The sequence below is a fragment of the Chenopodium quinoa genome, unplaced genomic scaffold, assembly GCF_001683475.1.
Source record: "Chenopodium quinoa cultivar QQ74 unplaced genomic scaffold, ASM168347v1, whole genome shotgun sequence".
NCBI classification, from domain to species: Eukaryota; Viridiplantae; Streptophyta; class Magnoliopsida; order Caryophyllales; family Amaranthaceae; genus Chenopodium; species Chenopodium quinoa.
The window spans coordinates 1,491,935-1,511,107 of NW_018743514.1; the positions used below are offsets into that span (position 1 = coordinate 1,491,935).

At 42.7% G+C, this 19,173-nt stretch overlaps 1 protein-coding gene across 1 annotated transcript; it reads right to left on the reverse strand.

The window, feature by feature from the left end:
* Window positions 1–369: 369 nt before the first annotated feature.
* LOC110739909 lies at window positions 370–15,373 on the reverse strand. The gene is made up of 6 exons (XM_021920391.1): window positions 15,331–15,373; window positions 15,000–15,056; window positions 13,615–14,074; window positions 1,589–1,862; window positions 1,259–1,445; window positions 370–456 (listed from the first exon to the last, which is right to left on the reverse strand). Exons 1-6 carry the CDS (start codon window positions 15,331–15,333, stop codon window positions 370–372), a joined length of 1,068 nt encoding a protein of 355 aa, XP_021776083.1. The 5' UTR covers window positions 15,334–15,373.
* Window positions 15,374–19,173: the final 3,800 nt, after the last annotated feature.

Below are 19,173 nucleotides of genomic sequence, written 5' to 3' on the forward strand. Positions count from 1 at the left end.
AAAAAATTATGTGCTTGTGTTTGGCATCTTGAAATTGAACCTGCTGAGTTTGAAGAAAGGTGGAACAAGGTGATGGTTGAATACCACTTGGAAGAACATGAGAGGTTAGGTTATATGTACAAGATATGGAACAAGTGGATTTCGGCGTATTTCAGAGATGTGTTCCTTGGAGGAATAGAGCAACATTAATCATTGAGAAATTAAGAAGATTGTAGTAAGAATTCATGGTAAGGAAAGAATGTCAGGACTAAAGTTACTACCAGAGTATACGACAAAGTATATAGCTCGTCAGAGACCCAGAGTTATCCAGCACCCAGCACTAATGACTAACTAAGCACAAAAAACACAAAAGAAGAGAACGCAAACTTATCAGGTGGTCAATTCCATAATAGCACAAACAATATCACCATCAACAACCTTGAGTACCTTGACTACCTTGCCCCTTGGGACCCCAACCTTGAGTCAATATACACTCAGACACACAGTTGACCAAAATACGTTGCATTGTAAAATTCAGACCTGATTGATCAACTATTCTCTAATAATTAACCTTGGTTAGTGAAATAATAGAAACTAATGGCCCTTTAACTACTAGTTAGCTACTAACGTTATGTTTAAGACAATTCTTAAAGTATATAGTTACTTTTGGGATTTTTTAAAACTTTAATGCTAGCGATGGGAAAAGTGTAAAATACAACGCTATCAATGGGAATTTCCCAAATTTTTATTAGAAGTTCATAACACATCAGTTGTTTCTATTTGCTAGGGACATTGATCAATTTCTTAAATCGGCTACTTTTTTAACAAAGGAAGTCAGAATTTATATTGTTATCAAAATTAATTGCTCATTTGACAAATGAGCAAAAATTAATTGCTCATTTGATAAATGAGCAAACGCAAGACAATACACTACAAAGTGCAAACAAACAACCATGGCATGATTATGCCTTGAAGATAACTATAATAGGTAAATTTCTTAAATTAGTTCTGTATTTCAAATATTTTATCAAAGGATTTTATGTTATTTAGTATCCAATAAGAGACTTAAATTAGTTCAGTATTTATTTTTTGCTCATTTGACAAATAAGCAAGAATATTTGACAAATGAGCATTGAATAGTTTGCTCATTTGACAAATGAGCAAAGAACTAATAATAGTTTTTGCAAATACAAAACAACATCTACATTCAAATATAAAAAAATTATATGAAATGAGCAAAGTGAACATGAACAAAATAAAATGAACGAGTTGAACTTACAATTGCATTAAGACCGAAAAAGAAACGTCCAGTAGAATTGATATCTCTATATTGCTCATTAAAATTCAGAACAGTAGACCATGCATTAATGATATCACCATGAATTTTGCTCTGAGTTTTTAGCATTTCAAGTTGAAATAGCATTACTTCAGTATCAAGCTCACCCTCGCATAAAAACCCTGCATCACTACATATAAGATTTAGGGAAGTTAAAATAATTTCAATCGTAGATATGTAAAGTGAGAATATAGAGCTAGACTTGTTATAAGAAAGAAAAATAAAGTCAGTTGCCAAAATTTCCAGAACCGAAAAAATTGAATAAATACTTACAAACGATTTTTCTTCTCATGAAAAAATGAATCCATAACACCTTTCTGAACTGCTGTTAATGGTGTATATATGTTGATAACCTGAGACTTAAAAGGAGATCTTATCTGCAACGATGGTTGCACTTTACGCTTCTTTGGAATACAACTCTCATTTTCAGCATCTCCTTTTCTCTTAAGCGCAATTGGATCTTCTTGAGCATTCACAGCATCAACATCATCGGCAACAGCAGCAACAACTGATTTAGAAGCACCAACTTGTGCACTGACAGGAGCAACTACACGTTCATCAGTAGGTGCAATGCCAGGTGTTTGGGGGTTTTCTATGTGTCCTTCGGGAGAGTTACAATTTCCTAGCAAACTTCCTTCTTACGCCTGTACCTGCACCTAGCAGACCTCCTTCTTACGCCTGTACCTGCACAAGTAACGGAGACTCCGGATGGGGGGTGGGAGTTCCGCCTCCGAAGATTAAGTTAGTATCTTTTCTAAGTGGAATAAGAACAGTAAAAGCTTCTCGGTTCGAGAGCGTTTCAGTAGGTTTGGGCTTTGTTTGGTTTTTTTTTTTTTTGTGGTTGCAATTAATGTATCCTCATAAATGAGGTCTACCCTTACTATTTATAGAAAGGGAGAACTGTACCTCAATTAGGGTATAGGGGACACGTGTCTGCAAAGGGATTGGGCCTTTGCAGACCGTTTGAAGATTGACACGTGTCAAGCCTTTATTGGGCCACGTGTCTTAGGGTATTTTCACCCTAAACATCTGCCCCTCACAGGTGAGATGTGGCAAGCTCACGTGTCATCTGTGACAGACGTAGGGTGCATGGGGTAAGTGACGGTTCGTCTGCTTCCCCCCTCTTCTTTTTTTTTTTTTTTTTTTTTTTTTTTGAATTTCAAATTTTCGTGCAGAAGGTGACTGTTCGCCTTCTGCCTCTTTCTATAAGTAGGGTGGCTACCTCTTTCCTCCGCACTTTTTATTTTCAAAAATTTCCTGAGAAGCTCTGATACCGGCTGCTTCTTTCATGACTTTCGAGCATCCGGTTTTCGCAAGTACTTGACATCTGCCTTCCGGCTGAGTACGGATTTAGCAAGGTACCGTCTGCATTCTCCCTCTTTTTGCCCCTAGATTAAGGACCTCACTCGGCATTTTGCCGCCTGGGTATATTTTGTCCAAAAATTTCTGAATTACCCCTACCTCATCCGGGATTTCCCGTGTGGTTTTTGAAATATTTCCCTAGTTGTAATATGCCCTCATCCGTCATTTTGCCGCATGGGGCTGGCTTGGGGCAAGTCCAAAAATCCCCCTCATCCGGCGTTTTGCCGTCTGGGATGTTTAATATACACCCATCCGGCATTGTGCCGCATGGGACCCCTTTGAGCCAACTTTGTTTTTATTCAGACTAGTCACAAGTAACCCCATCTGGCCTTTAGCCGTATGGGGGTGGTTTGATCAACCTTTGCTTTCAAACATCTTTCAAATTGCCCCCATCCGGCATTTAACCGTATGGGGGTAGTTTGAGCAGCCTTGGCTTTTTCTCAAACATCATTCAAATTGCCCCCATCCGGCATTTAACCGTATGGGGGTAGTTTGAGCAGCCTTGGCTTTTTCTCAAACATCATTCAAATTGCCCCCATCCGGCATTTAACCGTATGGGGGTCGTTTGAGCAGCCCTGGCTCACACTTTGTTTCAAATTGCCCCCATCCGGCTTTTAACCGTATGGGGGTCGTTTGAGCAGCCTTGGCTTTTTCTCAAACGTTGTTTAAATTGCCCCCATCCGGCGTCTAACCGTATGGGGGTTGTTTGAGCAGCCTTTAGCTTTTTCTCAAACATACAAATAGCCCCCATCCGGCTTTTACCCGTATGGGGGTCGTTTGAGATTCCTTGGCTCAAACTTTGTTTCAAATTGCCCCCATCCGGCTTTTAACCGTATGGGGGTCGTTTGAGCAGCCTCGGCTTTTTCTCAAACGTTGTTTAAATTGCCCCCATCCGGCGTCTAACCGTATGGGGGTTGTTTGAGCAGCCTTTAGCTTTTTCTCAAACATACAAATAGCCCCCATCCGGCTTTTAACCGTATGGGGGTCGTTTGAGATTCCTTGGCTCAAACTTTGTTTCAAATTGCCCCCATCCGGCTTTTAACCGTATGGGGGTCGTTTGAGCAGCCTCGGCTTTTTCTCAAACGTTGTTTAAATTGCCCCCATCCGGCGTCTAACCGTATGGGGGTTGTTTGAGCAGCCTTTAGCTTTTTCTCAAACATACAAATAGCCCCCATCCGGCTTTTAACCGTATAGGGGTCGTTTGAACAATTTCCAGCCCATCTCTGCTATCCCTCATCCGGGACTCCACCGCTTGGGGGGCTTTTAAATGAGCTTCCAATTAAACATGTCTGATCTATTTTTCTTTATCAGCTTCAAACACATTCGGAGATTTCCGCCTGTGTAGGTTTCAAGCCACCATCTCAGCAAATTCCAACCTCCAAAGGTACCGTCTGCACCCTTTTTCAATTCTTTTTGTTAATTTTCCGGTTGCATAGATAGGATATGGACCCTTCAATTATACACTCGGCACAGTTTACGACTGCTGTCAGGCGGTCACCAGGCACGGCTGAGTCTAGGACTGGGACTGCCGTCTGGGGGTATTTGGGCGAACCTTCACCTACCTCGAATCCGACCGTCTCTGTTCATGTGCAGGACAGAATGGCTCGGATAAGATGGACGGCAGTTGACCCGGATTACAAATCCGACGACGCAGCCGAAGATCCGGCTGATCCCAGAAACGAGGACCAGACGGCAGGACCGTCTGGTGAAATTCCTTTGGAAGAAACCCTGGGGACTCGTCAAGATTCCCCGAGTGGTCCGAGCACACCGGGTGACAGCATATTAGAAGACTCTGATTCTAATGCCGAAGGATCCGGCGATGAATCTGCTGGAGAAGGGTCTGGGTCCGAATCTGAAGCCCCTGCACAGGAGGCTGAGCCTATTGTTGAAGAGGCCTACAAATGGCCGGCTAAGGGAGATCCGACTGACATGACCATGTCTGCAAGAGACGTGGTCACCCTTACTGCAACCCTTCCTGCCTTTCTTTTTAAAAGGAAACCAGTTGGGAAGGACTGGGAAATAAGAGTCCCGCCTGTTAATGCAGCCGTCGTATGGACGGACGACTTGGACCATGCCGATGATTTTTTCGGCTGTTATGAGGCGGCATTCAAAGCAGGCCTCCGGTTCCCCCTTCACCCCTGCATCAAGGACATATTGTTGGGGTATGACTTGGGCGTATGGCAATTGACTCCTAACTCTTGGGTCAATATTTTGGGGTACATTGCCGCATGTGAGCTGCAGGAGGTGAACCCCAGTTGGGAGGCTTTTGCACACATGCATTACCTCAGCCGGGCTCCGGGTGGGTGGAATGCCTGGTACACCCTTACCACCAACCAAGAATACATGATGACTTTGGAGAAGCCATCAAAGTGGACCAACTGGAAGAGCAAATTTTATGTCGTCTCTTCTCCTTCCACTTCCCTAAATCACCGGCTGCGGCGGTATAATAAGCACCCGGCATTGCTGGGCAAAAAATGCGCGCTCCCGAAAGTGCCGTCTGAGGCCTGGGACCAAATAATGGAGACGGGTCTCTTCCTCAAAACGACCCATCTGATGGAGGACGGTAGTGAAATCATCATCCCAAAGTTCTGGGTACCCCTCCCGGAATGGTTCAGGGACGAGTCCTTCTTGTCCCTTTGCAATCTAAGTTCAATGTTTAAAAAGAGTAGGTTCATTAACCCATCCGGTATTCTGACGCCTGATTATGCGTACACGCTCTAACTCGAATTTCCCTTTTTTGCAGGTAAAGCTAAAAGAATGGTGCCTCCTGAAAAGACACCTGCCTTCTCAGCTATTGAGCTGAGAAAGAAGCAAATCGAAGAGAAGAAGGCGGCACTGGCCGCCAAGAATGGAGTAAAACCTCTTCCATTTCTTACCGGATGACATATGATCTGCCTTTGTTTCTAACTGATTGCTTTGTTTTGACTATTTTCAGGGTGGAACCCAAGGCATGCCAAAATCACTAGCAAGCATGCACAAAAGACCGGCTGGTGTGATACCCCAGCCGGCTTCAAAAGCTCCAAGGCTGCCGGGTCCACCTTTGGCAGCTAGTCCTGCAAAGAGGACGTCTGACCCTGCCAGGCCAACCACTGCAGGGAAGAGCCTGCAGCTAACGCCGAGTGCTTCGGCGGGCCAGACCCGGATGGGATCTTGCTCAGATGCGGCTGGGGGGGGATGGCACCCCACAGCCTGAACAAGGTAAAACCTCTGCCTTTGACCCCCCCTGGCCGCTTGGGCATATGAGAGTCAAAACTCAAGCAAGCCAGTCTGGGGGCTCCTCTGGCAGCCGCATGAATATAGGCGGCGCCTATGCCCAGTATCTGACAGATAACCCTTCCTTTGCAGATGACTCTACCAGCCGACCTGACTACAACCAATACGCTAAGAGAATGGTCAAGACTCTGACCCGTTCTGAAAAGGAGGCGGTGCCGGCTGTACACCAGGTTAACCTGGATCGCATCAACTCTCTTCTTGCTGAGGTAAATAACCCGAATGCCCTATGCTTGTCTCAAGCTCTGCTTTTGCCGGATGAGTAGTAATTATCATCATTAGTTCTAACTCCTTTTCCGGTTGGTACCATAGGTGATGCTGAGAGTGGACGGGCTCCGAGTCCCCTTGTGTAAAAAGCAAGAGGAGGTAAGAGACGCTCAGAAGCGTGCCCTTGACCTAATTGACGTTAGTCAATTTCACAGTATTAAATATGATTTGGCAACTAAAGAGAGAGAGTTGCAACAGGAGGAATTACTGAAAGAGGCTGTGCTGGCTGGGGATGAGGCCAAGAAGAAAGTTGATGAACTTGAGCTCAAGGTCAAGGACCTCCAGGCTGATCTCAGAGCTCTGGAAGGAGCTGACAAGGAAAATGCCAACCTCCGCCAGAAGAACAGCGAGCTGACTGTTCAACTCACTAATATTCAGGCGGCCCACAAAAAGGAGCTGAACGAGGAACTCAGCCGCCTGATTACAGAGAATGAAGCCGACTGCGAGGAGCGCATGAAGCTGGCTTGGGACCTCATCCATCCGGACTCTGACTTTGACTATTTCAACCTCCGTTACTTGTATGCTTCTGAAGTTTATGAAGCTCGAGTACTCGGCACTCCTGCCCCTCCTCCTTTCGACGAGTGGGCTGAGAAGGGGTTAGGGTCAGAGCCGGATGGGGTGCCAATGGGAAACCAGCCGAAGCAGCTGCAAGAGCAGACGGCTGAGACTCAGGTTGGGCAAGCTCAAGGGTTGGAGCAGCCTCAGCAACAAGAGCAACAGCAAGATTGATACTCTTTTTTTATCGGCCTGCGTGCCGTATATTTTCGATGTATCTTTCCCGGACAGGGGTCCGGCTAACATTTCAATTAATCTATTAACCGACACAGTCGGTTTTTCTATCTATTATTTGCAATTTTTTTTTATATGCATTTTTACAAGTATTTCAGCCGTTCTATATATGCCGGATGAAGAAGAGATACCACAATATGCCCCTGAAATGGCTACCTGTTTACCCCAACAGTACACAGGCAGTCGTTTCATGGAAACCGGATGGGGGGTCAGTGACTGACCTAACCTTGCCCCGTCTGGTACAATTATATATAGGATGGGATGTTAAACCTTTTAGGTGGTTACGGTGGCCCATTAGGAATTTCATTTTTCCGGATGGACCTCTTTTGGGTCCTTGCCGGATGAATGCTAGATGCAAAGGATCATTTCTAACGGCTGCAAATCGTTTTAGACAAACGTCGTTTGAGTTATGGGATCGCTAGAACAATGTTCCACCCAGAAGGGAGCTGTTCTCTTCAGTGATTCACCCGGATGGGTGTCACCGGATGACTGCTCTTTTTGGAGCAGTGGTTTTAACAAGTGTTCTTCCGTCTGTGTTCTTGCACTAGACAGGTGCAAATACAATTGTATGAATGGAAATTATATGCTTTCACATTTCAATCCTTAGAAGTAGTACTTTTTCAAGTTATCTACATTCCAGGTACGAGGCAGCCGCATTCCGTCTGGGGTTTCCAGGCGGTATGTGCCGTTTCTAACTTCTTCAAAAATCCGGTAGGGTCCCTCCCAATTTGGGGTTAGTTTCCCTTGTTCGTATGCCCTACCGGTTGCTTCAAGCTTCCGTAATACAAAATCTCCAACTTTGAGGGGGCGTTTAAGCACCTTTTTGTTGTAGGCCCTCGTCATTCGAAGGCGGTAGATTTCATGACGCAAGGCGGCGTTGCCCCTTCTTTCTGGAAGAGTATCCAGAGACAGGCGCATGGCTTCCCAATTTGCCTCTTCATCATACAACATAATTCAAAGTGTTGGCTCATATAATTCAATGGGAAGCACCGCCTCTGTGCCATATGCCATAAGGAATGGAGTTTCACCGGTTGACCCCTTCTCAGTAGTTCTGATGGACCAAAGAACGTGAGTTAACTCTTCTGCCCAAAGCCCGCCTGCCTTCTCGATCTTTTTCTTTATGCCGCCTGAGATGAGCTTGTTGAAAGCTTCAACTTGACCGTTTGCTTGCGGACGGCCAACGGATGCAAAGTAGTAGGAAATCCCTTGGTCTTGCAACCAAGTCTTTAGGACAGGCGTTTCGAACTGGGGGCCATTGTCAAAGACCATTGACATTGGTACACCGAACCGGGTGATGACATTTCTCCAAATGAAGGAGATGACATCCTTAGTTTTGATGCCCTTTACCGCCTCGGCCTCAACCCACTTGGTGAAGTAATCAACAGCCACTAAAATGTATCTTCTGCCGCCTGGGGCAGGAGTGTATGGCCCCAAAATATCCATGCCCATTTTGCAAAGGGAATTGGGCTGTGAATAGCTGTCATATCAGTTGCCGGCTGCCTTATCAGCCGGCCGAACCTCTGGCACTTGTCGCATCTTTTCACCAGATCTAATGCATCCGCCTCTAGTGTAGGCCAAAAGTATCCTTGGCGCCGGGTTCTTTTGGCGAGGGTCCTCCCGCCAATGTGAGATCCACAGAAGCCGGCGTGGAGATCTTCCAGTATTTCCTTGCCCCGTTCTGGGGTAACACACTTGAATAGCGGCTGCAAGTAACCCTTCCGAAACAGTTCACCCTTGTGCATTGCGAAGCTTAATGCTCGTCTTTTAAGAGCAGCTGCTTCGGATGAGGTTTCCGGTAGAGTGCCGTCTTCCAAGTAATTCCGGATGGGGTCCATCCATGTGGAGCTTCGATCTAGAAATCCAATGGGGTCATGTTCAATGCTTTTCTTTTCCATGACTTCCCAGAAGACTGATCTAGGCGTATCACATGTGGCGGAGGATGCAAGTTTGGATAGTGCATCCGCCTGATTATTCTCGGATCTGGGTACTTGACTTAGGTTGAATTCATCAAATGCCCCAGCCTCCTCTTTGACCGCCTGCAGATACATAATCATCACCGGGTGGGTGGCCTCGTAGTCACCGTTGTACTGGCTAACGATGAGTTGGGAATCTGAGCAGGCATCAACTTTCCTTGCCCCGACCGCCTTACACATGCGGATACCGGCTAGCAGGGCCTCGTATTCAGCTTCATTATTCGAAGCTTGAAACTTGAATCGTAGAGCGTACTCGTATTTGTCCCCCTCCGGAGAGTGAATAATTACACCCGCTCCGCAACCATTCAGCGTAGAGCTCCCGTCTACATAAACCCTCCAAACTTCATCAGTTTTATCCGGCTGTATTGGCCTTGTCATTTCAACAATGAAGTCGGCAAACGCCTGACCCTTCACTGCTCGCCTGGGTTCGAAAGTGATTTCTAAGCTTTGGATTTCCACAGCCCATTTAATCATTCTTCCGGATGACTCTAAAGTGGTCATAGGCCTTTTGAGCGGCTGATCAGTGTAAACGGTCACCGGATGTGCTAAAAAATACGGTTTCAGCCGCTTGACTGCTTTGAACAAAGCCAGACCGAATTTTTCGATCATGGGATAACGAAGTTCAGCATTCCGGAGGACATGGCTTATAAAGTATACCGGGAGCTGATTACCGTCTCTCTCAACAAGGAGGACGGCGCTCAAGGAGTGATCCGAGACGGCCAAGTACATGTAGAGAGCCTCCTGGGGTAGGGGACTCACCAATCTTGGCAAAGAATGCAGGTGTTGCTTCAGCCGTTGAAATGCCGCCTCAGCCTCTTCACCCCATTCAAACCTTGACCTCTTTTTGATTGCTTGAAAGAAATACAGGCACTTGTCACCTGACCGGCTGAGGAATCTCCCCAGTGCCGCCAGGCAACCGGTAAGCTTTTGAGCCTCCCTGACGGTACGTGGCGACTGCATGTCAATCACCGCCTGTACTTTGTCCGGATTGGCTTCTATGCCCCTCTGATCAATCAAAAATCCAAGAAACTTCCCGGACTCAACTCCAAAGACGCATTTTTTAGGATTTAACATGACTTTATGCCGTCTGAGGGTGGTGAGAGTTTCTCGGAGGTCGGCTAGATGATTCGCCTGCAGCTTTGATTTGACAATCATGTCATCAATGTACACCTCCACGTTCCTTCCAATCTGATCATAAAAGACCGAGTTCATCATTCGCTGGAAAGTAGCAGGCGCATTCTTCAACCCAAACGGCATCACCTTGTAGCAATATAGCCCTTGATCTGTGACGAAAGCCGTCTTCTCTTGGTCTTTCTTCCACAAGGGTATCTGATGGAAGCCGGAATAGGCGTCCATGAAACTCATCAGGGCATGGCCGGCTATAGAGTCTACAAAATGATCTATCTTTGGAAGCGGGTAGCTATCCTTTGGACAAGCCCTGTTGAGGTCCGTGTAATCTACACACATCCGCCAGGTTCCATTCGGCTTTTTCACAAGGACGACATTGGCTACCCAATCCGGGTAGTAACATTGCCGGATGAATCCAGCATCCAAGAGTTTCTTGACCTCGGTTGCTGCCGCCTGGGACCTTTCCTCGCCATGGTTCCGTTTCTTTTGCCTGACCGGCTTCTTCTTAGGATCCACAGCGAGTCTATGTACAGCAAGATCCGGACTTACACCCGGCATCTCTTCTACTTCAAAGGCAAACACATCTTTGAACTCCTTCAGAAAAAGGAGCAAACCTGATCCCAAACTTTCAAACACAGCCGTTCCAACCTTGACGGTTCTGTCTGGCCGACTGTCTTCAAGGACAACATCAATTATTTCTCCTGCCGGCTGAGGGCGAAGGACGTTTGTCCTCTCCCCGGACAGTGATTGCTATTGTTTCTCCTTCACAGGCGCCAGTTGGTCCGCCTTCCTCTTTTTACCGGCTGGCTTTGTAGCCGGTAAGCTTTGATCACAGTCGTCAAGTTCAACAATTTCTTTCTCTTGACCGCCTGTGTCAAGCGTTGGTTTGATGTCCGAGAGGTAACACTCTCTCGCCATCTTTTGGTCCCCACTCAAGGAACCGACTGTGCCATCATCCCTTTCAAACTTTATCAACATTAGAGATGGGATGATGACTGCCTTTGAGAGGTTAAGGGTTGGACGGCCAATAATCAGATTGTAGGCAGTCAGCTCTTCTACAACAAGAAACTTGACAACCATATGCCGGCCCTTACCCTTCTCTCCGAACCGGATGGGTAGATCAATCATGCCACCGGATGTACTACTCCTCCCCCAAAACCTACAAGAGGGTATGAGGCCGGAAGCATGCTACTGGGCTTATACTTGAGTTTCTCCAAGCACCGGTAGCTGATGAGGTCGGATGAGCTCCCGGTATCAATCAAGATCCGGCCAACTCTTTGATTGGCGATTTTGCACTCGATGACTATGGGGTCATCATGAGGCCGCCTGACCTCGCCCCTATCTCTCTCGGTTTTTCAAGATTCAACCGGTCCTTTACTTCGTTGAGAATGGAGGCACAGTCCTTGTTGAACTAGTACTTTGGCACATACGGATCCGACCTCTTCCTTTTCTGGAAAGGTTGTCCGGATGAGTCTGCCGCCCATACCCCTTTCTCTTGTCTTCCTTTTTGGCCGACTGGGTAGGCCGATTCTCTTTTTTATCGGATCTTTTGTAATCCGTTGGAAGTTTAACAGCACACAATTCCACTGCCTGAATGTAGGCCTCCGCCTTCATGAGTGCCTCGTGAAGAGTGGAGACCCTCTTCCTAACCAAGTCAAACTTAAAAGTTGATCCATCTTTTAAGCCTTTGAAGAAATCAGTATAGGCAACGTCATCAGACAATCCATGGATTTGGATCCTCATCAGGTTAAACCGCCTGACATATGACCGGAGCCCCTCTTTGTCTCCCTGTTGTATTGCCCCTAGATCAAGGCTTGTTTTCTTGGCAGGGATGTTCATAGAAAAGTTGGACGTAAACCAGTAGGCCAAGGTCCTGAAATTATTGATGCATCCGGCTGGGAGGTTACCAAACCAACGTTGAGCAATCCCTTTCAACGTAGCCGGGAAGCACCGGCACCATGCGGCATCATCCAAACCCTGCAAATACATCAGGTTGGTGTATGCCATAAGGTGATCTTCCGGGTTGGTGGTACCGTCGTAGGCGCCTACCAACACGTTTTTTGATTTTAGACGGCTGGGTCATCTCGGTGATTTCTCTAGAGAACGTCGTTGGCTGTTCCCCAAGGTTGAGCAGCCGGAGCTGCCAGTCCATAGGCTGGACGGGCGACTGATGCTGCCCCCCGAAAATACCTGCCTGTGCATAGGGGGATCCAAAGGGCGTATACGGTGTTCCATGCACTGCCGGTTGGATCATATGGGGGCCGGATCGAGCGGAAACCTCGCTCGTCCGGCTGTCATTGTTTGTTCTCGAGTGCCTTCCTGAGGTGGCATTGAAGCTGTCTCGAAAGGTCGATGTTGATGCCGACTCGGATCGCTGAGTCTTTTTATCTTGGATGAGCGTCCGGGCATCAGAATAGACTTTCTTGGTTCCATCCGGCTGAATGTGCCGGACGGGCTTTCTGACTCCATCTATAGGAGTGTGCATCTTTGAGAAATCAAAGAGCCTAGCTGGCATGTCTGACTTCGGATGTGGGGTAGATGCTCTACCCTTTACTGTTTTGGCTGTCTTTTTACCGTGACGCCTTTCTTCCGCCTGACCCTTACGGGGGCCGGCTGTGTAGTCCAGAAGGCCTTTGATCTCTCCTTTGAAGCTCATCATCATATTCATGAGCTCATTTCTGGAGACTGGGGAGTCTCCAGCGGTAGAGGTTAACCCAAGCGGCCCCCTAGTTGGCTTGCTAGGAGCCGCCTGGTTCCCTTCCCGTTCTCTCTTATCTTTGGAACGGGTGTTCTTGGTCCTCAAAGAGCCATCCGCAGCAGTGTAGGCTTCCAAGTCATAGTTATCGGCTGTATCTTGGTCCGAATGGACCTCAACCTCCCCAGTAGGCAGATTGCCTTTACCAGGTAGTATAGGCTCAGATGTCATCTAGAAAGTACTCTCCCCACAGACGGCGCCAGATGTTTGGGGGTTTTCTATGTGTCCTTCGGGAGAGTTACAATTTCCTAGCAGACTTCCTTCTTACGCCTGTACCTGCACCTAGCAGACCTCCTTCTTACGCCTGTACCTGCACAAGTAACGGAGACTCCGGATGGGGGGTGGGAGTTCCGCCTCCGAAGATTAAGTTAGTATCTTTTCGAAGTGGAATAAGAACAGTAAAAGCTTCTCGGTTCGAGAGCGTTTCAGTAGGTTTGGGCTTTGTTTGGTTTTTTTTTGTGGTTGCAATTAATGTATCCTCATAAATGAGGTCTACCCTTACTATTTATAGAAAGGGAGAACTGTACCTCAATTAGGGTATAGGGGACACGTGTCTGCAAAGGGATTGGGCCTTTGCAGACCGTTTGAAGATTGACACGTGTCAAGCCTTTATTGGGCCACGTGTCTTAGGGTATTTTCACCCTAAACACCAGGGGACTTCTCCTGAGAATTAGTTTCTTTAGAAGAGATTCCTAAGCTGAATGAAGGAGTTCCACATCCTTTGGCAACTTAACTTCTTAAACTATATCTCATACTTGACTCTCCATGTTTTTTAAACACATGCTCAGCAACCTTAGGCTGTATGATAACAGATGGAGCTTCAACATCAGGTATACCACTTGTTATGTGAACACATTCAGCAGCAATCTTAGTAACATCAATTGGTTCTGATTCAATCAGATGATCAACCCTAGCATTAATTGTAGATTCAGCATGCTTGTCATTGCCTGAAATCTTTGAAAACCTATCACAAGCTTCAATTACAGCTAGATCTTGCCAATACTGTTCATCTTGGCTAAATGAGAGAGGAATATCTTCAGTCAAAGCTTTAGAGCTCATCTTGTGCTCATCACAAACAGTCATTGCATCTTCCTTCAGCTTTTGAATCTTCTCATTGTTTGGAAAATACTTAACAGCAGTTTCATGTTTTTCACTGAAATCCATGTATGCCAAGACTAGATTTGTAGATGTTGTTGCAAGCTCCATAAGGCATTTCTATAAAAATAAAAAAAAATAAAAAAATACATAATAAGGTTAATATAAATGAAAAGAGAAAATATGAAATGAGCAAAGTGAATATGAAATGAGCAAAGTAGATGTGAAATAAGCAAAGAAATGTGGTACACAAATGTGATATTAACCCTATCCTCCCTAAGATACAACCAGAAGATGTATCTTAGGGAGGATAGGGATTGGGCTGATAATTATGATGTAGATTCAGACAACTTTTCATAGGTTAGCTTAGGTGAGGAGGCACAAATCACTATTTTTACAAGGTCTGGGCAGAAGTCTGACACTAATATGGTACAAGGGTAGGACAGGTAAGCTACGTATGGGACATCCATAGTTATATGCCAAAGCCACAAACCTCTTATGACATATTCAAGTTCCAAAGAATAGACATTTTCAGCATTTAAGCAATTTAAAAATTATATGCTAAAGGTAAATCAAAGACATTTAAACAAGGCATAGCTATAATTCTTGATATTAACTAAGTATAGCATAAATGAACTAAACAAAGCAGTAAGCAGAAGCAACAGAAATAGTCCAATCCAAGATATTATACAATGAGTTCAGTAAAGAGAACAACCCAACATACCCTAATCTTCAAAATCATAGAGGCTAAATTAACTAGATATATGTTGATAGTTAAAAAATAAAAAAAAAATGATATCGGATTCAATTAATATGCACAACTCAAAGGATATTCACCATGAAAGTCACCCTCACCTCATAACAACTCGCACACCCCCAACCTTTTAACCCCCTACTCTTTCATCGCACGGCAATCCCCAAATTCACAAAACAACAATACAAATTCACAAATTAAGTAAAAAAAATAACAAAAATTAGGAAAAAAAAAAACAAAAACAAAAAATGAGCAAATTAATATAAGTTTCCAGAAAAGTCATATAAATACCTTCTTCGAATCTTGTTCAATTTCTTCATTTTTTGTATGAATTGGATCAGATTGTTCCTAAAATCAAGCAAAAACAAAAAAAAAAAAGAAAAAAAAAAATTAGGTAATTGTGTAATTTTCATCCAAATCACATAGAGTATCAAATGAGCAAAAAAAAATTGCTCATTTGACAAATGAGCAAATAATTTTTTACTGATTTAGGAGGTCCATTAATGTGCTATAAAGAGCACCACATTGCATCATTTTCCTAAAAGCAAGATTTGTTCCAATTCAATTCTTCAAGCAATGCCAAAGACATAGAAAAACTAAGTATTGGTTACAAGTGAAATACCATTTTTGGTTGTTTGCTGCCAAAAGGACCAACAAGCTTCTGATTTTTTATCAAAAACTACAAGCCTCCCTTTAAAAATTTCCAATTTCTCACGACTTGACAACATATCGGTTATCCAACCTTTGAGAACTGGAGTTTCTCGTTTGGCTCTAACTTCCTCAATGACAAACTGATCAGCGTATAAAAACTACAAACAAGTAAGATAGAAAAAATTAGTACATTAAAATTAAACAAATAACAATTAATACATAAAAACTACAAACAAGTAAGAAAAATAATTAGTAAATTAAAAATCAACAAATAAGTAAAAAATACTACATTAAAAAAACAACAAAAATTAAAGTAATACCATAAGAAACAGTAAAGACCTAGGAAAAAGAACCAGTTTGACGTTCTTCCCAGAAAAGCTTGGCCTTCACAAGTGAATCAAGGATATACTTGCACCAATTCAAGTCCTTTATTTTATCAACATCAGAAAGAAATGTGAGAATACCAGAATTGATATTCACATTTTGTTTCCCTGACAAAAAAATGAGCAAAACAAAAGAAAAATGAGCAAAAGGAAATTTAAATGAACAAAATATAATATAAATAAGCAAACAAAATTGAAAAATGAGCAAACTCCTATAAAATTTAAAACCATGATGTTGATTCTCCACCTTTTCCTGATGATATAATTAATTTTTAATATAACTTGAAATTTTTTGACAAGTATGTTAATATGAAGTATGTACCAAATCCTATTCCAAATTTGTTCACCCATCTCATCATTGACTAACAACAATAATCCATCAAATTATACAAACTACTTAGATAGCCCAAAAGATAAATACATAGAATAAAAAATAAATACATACATACATACATATATATATATATATAATATATATATATATATATATATATATATATATCTTATTCTGAAAGTGTCAACAGTCTCTATCTAATGATGTATAGTTTCAAGTAACTGATTCTATACATATATGACCAACAACTTAGATAATATAATTGCTATATATAGCACACAACTGCTAAGTGCTAACTATAACTAAAAATAAGCAAAATAAAAATAAAAAGTTTACCATCCATCAATGTAGAAACGCATAGCACTACAAAGTTCCTTTTGAACATAAGACCATCTGAGTTATGCTCTTTCAGAAACTCTTTCAGCTCCCCTATTTTGATAGAGAGTGAGTTGCTTTTGAATTGCTTCTTCCATTGCTGAATCACTCTCTTATCTCTGGAAAAATTATTTTTGTCAATTTCTATGCCACCCATTGGCAGCCCAAGTACTTGATGCACATGCTCTTCAGTGATACAAAAAGGTTCAAAATCTGGAATGTTTAAAGAGCATGTGTTAGCATCAAAGTGATGAACCAACCATAAACCCAACTGCAAAGGCAGTTGGGTCACCTTCAAGAACTCCATAGACCCGAATCCTATTGCTCTAATAGCTTTCAAACTGATTTTCTGAACATTTTTCAATAACTCGAACGATGGATGAAGGGGACATCCGACTATGTAATGTCCCATAAACATGAGACTTCAAATCTTCCCCTTCGTTGCTGGATTTCGTCTCCTCCAGCTTAATCTTTTGTTTTTCTTTCAATCCTTTTTCAACCTTTTTTACCTTTAACTTTAGTACCAACTAATACGTCTGATGAACCAACATCAGCAGCAGGCCCTGCTAAACCAACATCAGCAGTAGGCCCTGTTGAACCAACATTAGCAGCAGGCCTTGCTGAAACAACATCGGCAGTAGCACCTGATGAACCAACATCGGCAGCAGGCTCCTTTTCAATAGACTCCCTGCTCATACAAAACAATTAAAAAAAACAGTAAATAATTAGTTGGTAATTTTATACAAATGAGCAAAAACATAGATACTCATTTGTCAAATGAGCAAAAACATAGATGCTCATTTGTCAAATGAGCAATCAAACATAGATGCTCTTTAAGTGACAAGCAAATTTTTTGCTTTAACCAGCCTAGAAACTACATTTAGTCAGTAAACCTACTCTCACATGCTTCATACCCATCTTACATTCCTCCCACCTCATTCCAACCCCAAATCTATCCTCAAGTGCAGTGGTAATACCCTACAACCACTTGTCATCCGAAACAAAATCAGTAGACTTAAATGAGTAAATTCCATTTACTGCAAGACCATAAATGACAAAACAAACAGGAGAGAATGAGTAATTATGGAGTGCATTTCATTATATGTATTCTATGATATTAGATTTTTGTTCTGTTATTAAAGCTTAATTTCAAATGAATTAAGCTTTTTATACACATAAACAAGGCTAATAATGCTTTTTTTTTTCCTGAATGCAACAAATTTGTCATAGAGATCTTAAGCTTAAAAAACACTCTCTTAGATGGCAGTTCAAAATCGCGTCTCAAAATCTGCGACTTTGGCTACTCTAAGGCAGGGATACTCCTCTGAATCTATCATTTTGTTTATAATCAATTACTAATCATGACTAATCTTTGTTAATTATAATAGTCTGCAGTGCTACATTCTCAACCAAAATCGACGGTAGGAACACCGGCCTATATCGCCCCAAAAGTCCTTTCCCGAAAGGAATATGATGGAAAGGTAGTGTAACAACTAGTGAATAGTGATAGAGCGCTCTAGATTGCAATAAAAATATAAACAGCTACATGTATTACAGAGATGTAATATTTCAAGCAGAAAAGCTCAGTAATGTCAGGAGATTAAACAAAATTCAGCAGGTTAGGTAGACTACATGACATAAAGGTGCAATTACACATCATGGAGGACCTTACAAAAGACTCGGAACCATCGACTTTACTGGTTAGATAATATAACACATTCAACGCTCCCACTATTTACATAAAACAAACCACCCAAATTCAGTTCTGGGCATAGTCATTACATTAAACGTTCAAGGTACAGAAAGAACCAGTTTAAAAACCTGCAAAGAGCAAGGTACAGGAATATACAGACGAAAGAAGACACCCTTAAACATTGACCCAAGTACACAAAGCATGGAATAGGGCAACATTAATCATTGAGAAATTAAGAAGATTGTAGTAAGAATTCATGGTAAGGAAAGAATGCCAGGACTAAAGTTACTACCAGAGTATACGACAAAGTATATAGCTCGTCAGAGACCCAGAGTTATCCAGCACCTAGCACTAATGACTAACTAAGCATCAAAAAACACAAAAGAAGAGAACGCAAACTTATCAGGTGGTCAATTCCATAATAGCACAAACAATATCACCATCAGCAGCCTTGAGTACCTTGACTACCTTGCCCCTTGGGACCCCAGCCTTGAGTCAATATACACTCAGACACACAGTTGAACAGAGTCATGGTCACTAATGACTCAAACACACAGTAATAACAAACTAAAAGATAATCGACACACAGTAACCTAAAATTAATACACAACCAAAGCAAGAAGACTTGTAAAAACCTAAATTCAGAGAAAATAAAACTAAAAATAACTTGATAATTACTCAAAAAAAAAAACAAAAAAAACTAAAATCAACAAAAAAAACAAACTAAAAGATAATCGACACAAAGTAACCTAAAATTAATGAGCTAAAATCAGAACAAATTAAACGAAAAGCAAAACGAAAATCAAGCAAAAATCGCAACAAAATCAAGCAAAAATCGCAACAAAACAACATAATATCGCAAATACAAAACCAAAACAAGAACACTTAGTAAAACCAAAATTCAGGCAAAATAAAACTAAAATTTACTGGATAATCACTCAAGAAAACGAAATAAAACTAAAAATCAACAAAAAATAACAAAATGAAACATAATCGACGCATTGCATGTTAAAATTAATGAGCTAAAAT

Excerpts from the sequence above, each read along its gene's own strand:
- LOC110739909 (XM_021920391.1), bottom strand. Across the intron at positions 1,863-13,614 it reads TAAAAAACATGGAGAGTCAA|TTGCTCCTGTCAGTGCACAA; the intron begins GTATGAGATATA and ends ATGAACGTGTAG. Across the intron at positions 1,446-1,588 it reads CATGAGAAGAAAAATCGTTT|TGATGCAGGGTTTTTATGCG; the intron begins GTAAGTATTTAT and ends TCTTATATGTAG.